Source organism: Priapulus caudatus, unplaced genomic scaffold (genome assembly GCF_000485595.1).
Source record: "Priapulus caudatus unplaced genomic scaffold, Priapulus_caudatus-5.0.1 Scaffold1112, whole genome shotgun sequence".
Classification (NCBI taxonomy): Eukaryota; Metazoa; Priapulida; class Priapulimorpha; order Priapulimorphida; family Priapulidae; genus Priapulus; species Priapulus caudatus.
Window position 1 is genome coordinate 37,465 of NW_014578173.1, and position 8,839 is coordinate 46,303.

Below are 8,839 nucleotides of genomic sequence, written 5' to 3' on the forward strand. Positions count from 1 at the left end.
TGATGCACTTGATGTATGCATCAGTGATTTGAATTTAAAGCTTTGGCACAAAAGGTGGCACTTGTTTATTAATGCGGCAACTTTGTACCTTCGCACTTGCTCTAGCATTTTCACGGCAATGTCGGATTTGCCATGTCGCAGGTGAAACTGTGCGCTCTCTCTGATTATGACGCCAAGGTCTGGTGAGGTGGGCTGAAATGTAAAACGGACACCATGGCAAACAGTGGTGAAACCATGCAAGCTTGTGATATGGATGAAAACAGCTGCACCTGACGCTCTATGCTAACACCGTACATCATCAAGACAATGTAATATAAAACATTTATAATAATAATAACAGTAATAATATATATTATATAATTGTAATAAAGTAGTTTTTGCAAGTAAATATTGAGACTCTCCAATAAACATAATAGAACTGTGAAACACAAAGACGTCAGTAACCAAAAAGTGAACTAATACGTATAGCCAAGGCATTTGCAATAAAATCTTTGCACACAACAGGCGACAGCTTTAATGTAAGTGTCTAGGGCTATACTTACATCGTGTTCTTTGTACCACTTGACAGCATTCATCAATACTTCTGAAGCAGCTTCTGTATTCTCTAAGCTGCTATACAGAGCCACAAGAGCGGAAACCTGACAAGAAAACAGACAACGTACGCCGTCAGAAAACCATACACGAACGTTTTGCCGAAACTCTCCGGTTCTTCAATTCATTCACCCCCGATTTCTTCCGTATAGTAGTAATTGTAACACCGCTCCAGAACCGATCCCATCATCAGTCGCTGTACGTCCACGCGGGAGTGAGTAAGCGATACACGCTATCGGGACACCCACCACGCCTGGCTTGTGACTGATTTCTCCCAGCGATTGCAGCAACTCGCACGCCTGACCCAGATTGCCCAGCTGCAGGTGAAGCTGCGCCAACGTCAGCTGAAGACTTCTGGAGCTGCTCTCGCTCTTCGTCACGTAGTTCTGCAATACAGATGCGTCGCAACCCGTGAACAACAAAATACGCTAAACTCCAGTGAGCATAGCGTTTAGTCTGCAGTGCGGTTCCTTTTCAAGCACCTCACTACCTCACTACCTCGCTATCGCCTCGCTATATGACGTAATGCAAATAAAAGTAAAAACCTCTCCCTTCTTCTTTCGATTCATTCCATCCTTTTAAGCACCCCATTACCGCCATTGCCTTACTATGATGTAACGCTAATAAAAGTAAAAAAAAACACCTCTCCCCTCTACGAAAACACGACAATGGCGTCGCAGGTCCCTACGACAAACCCGCCAGCCGACTCCTACCTGGAGGTACTGAATAGCCTTGTTCACTTGTTTCTCCTTGCAGAGCTGCGCGACGAGGATGAGATGCGGGATGTCTGACGCCGGCTGCTCCGCCTGCAGACGATTGCTCGACTTCCGGCACTGCTCGCTCTGCAGCAACATGAAAACAACATTTGTCTCACCACGTGCCAGCACCTTTATATGCAACATTGGGCTCAGAAAGCCCCGACTACATGTCGTTACACACCGAACTAGCATTACAAGTCCAAACCATTTGGGATTCATCTCCAAACTTAATTATTTTATAAAGAAACCCAGCGCCAACAACGTCTCACCATGTGCCGGCACTTCTACACACAATGTCGGGCATAGAAAGCACCGATTACGTGTTGTTATACACCAAAACTAGCACCACAACCCTCAATATACTAACACGGAGGGCATTCCAGCCACAGACGAACCCACTACATCTAAAATGAGTAATCCAATGAAGATGTGATGAAGATCCGATCCATGTAAATAAATGAAATCGAAACCATTTGGGATTCATCTCCAAACTTAATTATGTTATTTGTTTAAATCCGACGACGTCATCCCGAGCTCTGTGTCCGCACGTGTTACCATAGCGACCCGTGTACACATTTACCTGGTTGCTGTGCATGTATAGCAGACATTGGTTGAAGGCAATGGCTCGCTGCTGGGCAGAGTTCAGCTTGTACTTCAGATTGTCCGAAGTCGCAGCACGCATCTTCTTTTTCGAGTCGAACAGATTCTGGTCCTAAGAGTTCAAAGCGTGAAAACACGTTACTTTACTTGTCCCAAAGTTTCACAGGTAAATGCCTCTTACTTAGCTATCGAACCGTTTAACATGTATAACCTCCTTACTTATCTGACAGTTTCATGTGAACACCACCCTTAATCAATTATCCTCAAATTTCACATGTACGCCCCCCCCCCCATTGGATCGATAATACTACAAACTCACTCAAACAGTACAGACTTTGTTTACTTCAAACAGCACATCACAGCACCCCAACAACAAGCCCCCTCACGCACATGCGCGAGTTGGGCATCCGCTTCCAGGCCAGACGGGAAGGGAGATAACTCTCATTTAAGTTGGCATGTATACAGATAGTACATAGTTAACACCCCTCTTACTTCTCCAACGAGTTTCACAGAAAAACATCCATCACTTAGTTATCTTGAACTTTCATATGTCCATCTCCCGTTACTCATTCATCCCAGAGTACCGCATATAAACAAACCTTACACACCAATCCCACTGTTAAAGGTTAGGTGCTGACGTCACGGCTATCACATCACTTGATTCACTGTTGGTCAAACTCACCTTGTTAAAGACTACGATGTTGTTGAAAGCAACAGCTGCTACTCCCACATCCGACGGTTTCTGCTTTAGCACCTGGTTGTACAGCTTTAGGGCTTGCTCTGGTTTTCCCTGCATCTGCAGCACATAGCCTAGCTGAACTCTGTAACAGACGTAGTAGTAGAATGGTAGTAGGTGGTGGTGGTGGTGGTGGTGGTGGTGGTGGCGGTGGCGGCAGCGGCAGCAGCAGCAGCAGCAGCAGTAGTATAGTAGTAGTAGCAGTAGCAGTAGCAGTAGTAGTAGTAGTAGTAGTAGTAGTAGTAGTAGTAGTAGTAGTAGTAGTAGTAGTAGTAGTAGAGTAGTTCCAAGTGTCAAGTTTATTATCAAAATCCCACCACTCTCACAATACATTAATAAAATATGTTCCCGTTTAGTTTGCGGGCTGGATCCACAAAGCGCAGAAGATATGCCGTGCATGCATGCAGCCAGAATATAATTAGAACTGACAGCGACAGTATACAGTGTATCTGCCTTTTGTGTACTTCAGCATAAGAAAATCATCGTTCACAGGTTGCAGTAGAGGGTCAAAGATTTGAGGTAGCTGATCAGCGTAAATGACCATGCCTAGCTGGGCGGCCATGTTTACATGTTGCTGTGTGCATGTTGTGTACATCACTGTATCCACCGATTTTTATTCGCATTGTTTTTTTTTCATTCAAATCTCGTCACAGCAAGGCAGCTTATGTCTGTGCAAAACAATGCAAGAGACAAGTGAAAAAAAAAATCATTATGTCTAGACTTTTAATAAAAAAAAAAATTGCTTGCCCAAACGGGCATGTGCAATTTCAAGCTACTTGCCCGAGGGCGAATTTTGGTTTCCCCGGGCAAGAGGGCAAGTGGGTTTGTCGCGCCCTGGTAGTAGTAGCAGCAGTAGTAGTAGTAGTAAGATAATATAGGATATCCTATATTATCTTACTCCTGGTAGTAGTAGTAGTAGAAGCACTATCAGTAGCAGTAGCAGCACCACTAGCAGTAGTAGTAGTAGTAGTAGCAGCAGTAGCAGTAGTAGTAGTAGTAGTAGCAGCAGTAGTAGTAGTAGCAGTAGCAGCACCACTAGCAGTAGTAGTAGTAGATAGTAGTCCATGTTACATTCACACTTTCCATGTAGAGACATCCATGCCACAGTTAGCTACTATCCTCCGACACACCCAATTCAACAGTTCTACAGGATTCTGAAGTTTTTCCCTAAGAATTTAGCAGCCCGGATCGGTTTGCATCAAAAGCATTGTTTTTTGTAAAGATAATAAGTCTTTTTAGGCATCCGATCGTGACAACTGAGTATCAAATCTTTGCTCGACTATACATATTGTAAAACGCAAAGGCTAATGATAATGCTGCGTTAATGTAAGATTAATTAGAACAGCTGTATAAACGAGTACCTGATAATTTCAAGTTCAGCATCAATTTCCTCTTCCGTAGCATCTTCGTCCCCTTCGAATCCCTTCCTGCATAGACCTGTTATGGTATACAATGGTATACAAATAACATGATATGTGATAACAATGATAAATGATTACAAACATCAACCGGCAATGCTTTTAAACGTTTCTACAACACACGCTGCAAACATCGAATACACTCCACGAAATGCACATGCGACGATAGAAGAACAACAGACGCTAAAAACTAACAAACACATAACGTTAAGATTTGGTTTCTCCTGTGTAGCATAAGGATGAAGCCTCATGTCCCACTAAGATCGAAGAAGAATAAATAGGTCAGTATGTAATGTCACCCTCTCACAGAATCAAGACAGAAGATGACACGGTTTAGCACAACGGGACTCACTCTCAGCGCGTCTCAGCTTCTCTTCGGCAGCAGCGAAATCTTTCTTCCCCAGCAGGTAACACGCAGAGTTGTACGACAGCTCATACGTCTCCTCTCGCAGTCCATACTGGTCCTACAGAATGATCATGTCATATTTATTATTATTTTATTATATTATTATTTTAGTTATTATAATTTTTTATTATATCACGTGCAACAACAAACTTCCCCTCGCTGAGGGGAAAGAGGCTGAAAAGGGATTCCAGTCTCATCTCTGAGTAATTGCTAATGCTTACACTCGATTATACGATACCCCCTTGAACATCATATCCCAATTAATCTTACAATGGCTTGCATCAGACGCTCCCAATTAGCGACACGACCATATATCATATACCATATTCGAATGTTTAATTAACGATTTTGAGATGGTGCATCGAAAATGGAATTGAGTCAGAGATTGATACACAGTAGGGGTAAATGAGCTACAAGGATCTTGTAGAAAATTCATCCCCAGATACACAGCATGAAGTAAGAACTACGAATTTGATGAAACTCGTGTAAAACCGACACAGAATAATAGTAGTCAGTAGAGGCTAGAACGTGATTAAGCTGTACGTCTATGTATTACTTACAGCTTTAGGATTGTTCTGGGCGCTGAGGGCAGCGAGTACAGCTGCTAGATTAGTTTCTCTTTCCTCTTCGTAGTCATCCTGAAATGACACAACGATGCATATACTAAGTATCACAGCAAAGCAATATTAAACTAGAAAGGGCAGTTGTCGCCAATTACACGTATCCCCCGTGATCTAGTATGAATGAAATATCTCTGTAAGGACGTAGAAGGTAGGTAAAGTTAAATAAGTCACAAAGACAAAGGTTTGTTATACAACTCATCTGCCTGAGATGTGCAAGTATGATAAAATTGGTACGCGACACACCTTCTCCCCAAGATGTGTAAGTATACAAAGTATGCTCGCGCTAGGTCAATTAGGGGCCGAGTTATAGAGCAAAAGGGAAATATGATGAAGGTCAAGGTCAAGGTTAATGTCAAATAAAGCTTGCAGTGACCTGGTTTCGGTACGCGACACACCTTCTCCCCAAGATGTGTAAGTATACCAAGTTTGGTCACGCTAGGTCAATTAGGGGCCGAGTTATAGAGCGGAAGGGAAATATGATCAAGGCCAAGGTCAAGTTCAAGGTCAAATAAAAGCCGCAGTGACCTGGTTTTGGAACGCAACATACATTCTCCCCAGGATGTGAAAGTATAATAAGTTTGGTAGCGCTAGGTCAATGAGGGGTCGAATTATAGAGCGGAAGGGAAAATCTCTGCGGCGACCGAGCGGCAGCGGCTGGACAGACATGAAACCATAGTATCCCCGCCGACTTCGTCGCGGGGGACACAATAAGAGCACACTCACACTAGGTTTGAGTGCTGGTCTTCCAATTTATACAACTATATAGACTTACACAGCAGTTTATTATGATAACCCTCCACGTAATACTTACTGTTAGATTCTTCACCAGATCTCTGTAAACATCAAAACACTCAGCCGACTTTTCCAATCGATACAACTGCAAAAAGAAATCAATGAACATTACGTCGAGAAATTATACACAAATAGGGGAAACTGAAACAAGAGGAAAGACACATGTAACTTTTGCTGAACTTGGAAACAAGAAACATGAGTTCAGATATCAGATTAAATGCAAAATGATTATGAAAAAGCACTATGAGAGCTTGACGAAATTCACACTCAATGATTCTGCTGATAGACTATTATCAGAAGACATTAAAAAACAATTAAAGTGTTGGTAATTATAGTGGCTTAATTTTTTAGTCATCTTCTATGGAGAGGGGTACATGAAAACTGCATAACACTGGCACAGATTACTCTCAGAAAAGAGACACGACATTTATATCTAAAACGCACGACTTGTCCTAGAAGTTCTTTGATCTTGTCACTTGGATTTGTGACATTCCTCAGTGTGGTTAATGACTCTTGCACTTGATTCAGCCGATACTGACAATAAGCCTTCTCAAATATCAGCTCACTAGAAAAGGAAAAAGTAAATACTACAACGTACACTATACACTGCAGGAAATGTTTTCGCCAGTTCTCAGATGTCAAAGTTTGTATTATTTGAATCTAGATTAAAACTAAACGCACATCTTACCTAGACAGTTGTGGCGTTTTGTATATCAGTTTTAATGCTTCGTCAAACCTTGATAGTTGAATAAGGCAGACCACCTTACAGTGAAAAGCTTTGCCATCATCAGGAACTTCTTTCAAGACTATAAAGTGAGAGATATTAGAAATGTAAAATCTATGAATAACCTTAGCCATGCATGCTACATATGTCATAATTTATCAACACATTTTGCAAACACTCATCGCATTGTCATTAAAATAACATAAGAATACTGATTTTGTTTGAATTCAGTTATTCACGGTACCAAGTATATATCTGTATTTACATGACAGGGGTTAGAATTAGGTTGTTGTTATGGTGGTGGCCTTTGATCATGATAATGATGTACCATTGTATCAAGAGCGTATAAAGAAGGAGAGCGTACAACGGTGAAATGCTGAAACCATGTTGCAGTATTAGTTTAATTTAGAAACTTTGCCCGTTTTATTTTGACGATTCTTTGCGGTATTATTGATCAGCTGTCCTACCTTGCTAATATAAAACAAACCGCTTGTCCCTACTCTGAGATAATGAGCGGTGGAAATCTGGTATTTTTGCCGAAAACCAACTCAAGATCCCTGTTTACTGAGACCCTCTCTCGCTTTGTGGCCAGTGTGTTGGTTCCGGTCGCCGCTGTGTAGCGCTGACTCATTACGTCCGTACTACAGAGTTTACTAGATCCAGTGTGAGGTGGGCACAGGTGGGGGTCATCACTGACACTATGGCAATCAATAACAGATGTCATTCATTTAATTTGTCAATCATTGACGGAAACACACGAGGTTTCCCAAAGTTATCTCAAAGCAAGAGACAGTCGCAGTCAGCAGGTATCTCGAGTCGGTTTTCGGCGAAAATACCAGATTTTCATCGCTCAATATCTCAGCGTAGGGGTGTACCGCAGTATTTGGATGCTCGCCTGAAACTGGACGCTCCTAAGTGCGCATGCGCGCATGCTCTTTTGTTTTTCTCTTGTTTTCTTTTTGTTTGAATCTTGTTTTGCAGGGCCGTAGGAAATAGTAGCCATGCTTTTTTGTTTTCTTTTTGTTTCGCCTTGTAACCTGACACACATAACAAAGTCTTACTAACTTACTACATTGCAAATTGTTTCAATCAAATGTTTCCATGAGTGACCGGGTTGGCCGCCATGTTTCATTGTTTGTTTATTGCGACCGTTTTCGATGGGCGAGATGCGCAGATGACTACTGCGCATGCTGCGCATGCGCCCTTGTAAAACAAGAGGCGCCTGCGCACTTAGAAGCGTCCAGTTTCGGGCGAGCATCCAAATACTACGGTACAGGTCAGGGGCATCGTAGGGACATGCGGTTTTTTTTATAGGTAGGACAGCTGGTCAATAATTATAATAGTATTAATAGTAATACTGCAAAGAATCATCAAAATAAAACGGAAAAAGTTTATTAATTTGACTAATACTAATAGTAATAGTAATAGTAATACTGAAACATGGTTTCAGCATTTCAACGTTGTATGCTCTTCTTCATTATACGTTCTTGATTGTATGTATGGGCCGGGGAGGGGAGAGGGTCCTAACTTAGAAGCTGATTCTTACTAATACTACTACTACTAGTACTAGTAGTAGTAGTAGTACTATTACCTATTAGTATTATTAGCTAGGCCCTATGCGAATGAATGGCTGGAATATGGAACTTGGAAATGCCAAGAAGTTCGATATTAAGAAATGCTAAACCAAGTTCTGTATTGCATCGGTGCTGGCGACGTTAGACCTACTTTTGTTCACTGTACGGAGAGCTCTCTCATGTTCCTGGTTCTTGCCTAAACGGTTTAATTCGGCAAACAGTCCAGATATATTTACAGTTGCTTGGCTAGCGTTCGCCATGTTTTTGTCACCGTGGCTGGTATTGTAGACTGGTCCACGTCCTCTATATTTATCACTCCACTGTGCCAAACTCCACGACAGATGGCGCTCTCGCTCTGGCTCAATTCTGGTATATCCTGAGTGTGGGAAGGGGGCGCTGCATGCAGTTTGATATCCTGAGTGTGGGAAGGGGTCGCTGCATGCAGTTTGCCACTGTGCATGTGCGAACAACAGAAAATCGGGACCAGACTCCACGACAGATGGCGTTCAGGTGGCGTGGTGGGTCTATCATAGACCCACTAGGGTCTAGGGTCTATGATGGTCCCTATGGTCTACTATGGTCTCTATATACAGGGACCATAATGGTCCCTGTATATA

The 8,839-nt window shown here is 42.3% G+C and overlaps 1 protein-coding gene across 1 annotated transcript in view; it reads right to left on the reverse strand.

Moving 5' to 3' along the window:
- Positions 1-8,523, reverse strand: part of LOC106815436 (signal recognition particle subunit SRP72-like) — a gene marked incomplete in the record, with an annotated part of 11,912 nt that extends 3,389 nt beyond the window's left edge. The window contains 13 exon segments of the mRNA XM_014819895.1: positions 89-192; positions 543-638; positions 840-977; positions 1,305-1,433; positions 1,930-2,061; positions 2,632-2,770; positions 4,047-4,122; positions 4,456-4,567; positions 5,070-5,147; positions 5,944-6,009; positions 6,369-6,489; positions 6,613-6,730; positions 8,374-8,523. Of these exon segments, the coding sequence (XP_014675381.1) occupies positions 89-192; positions 543-638; positions 840-977; positions 1,305-1,433; positions 1,930-2,061; positions 2,632-2,770; positions 4,047-4,122; positions 4,456-4,567; positions 5,070-5,147; positions 5,944-6,009; positions 6,369-6,489; positions 6,613-6,730; positions 8,374-8,482 (1,418 nt within the window).
- Between the last annotated feature and the right edge of the window lie 316 nt (positions 8,524-8,839).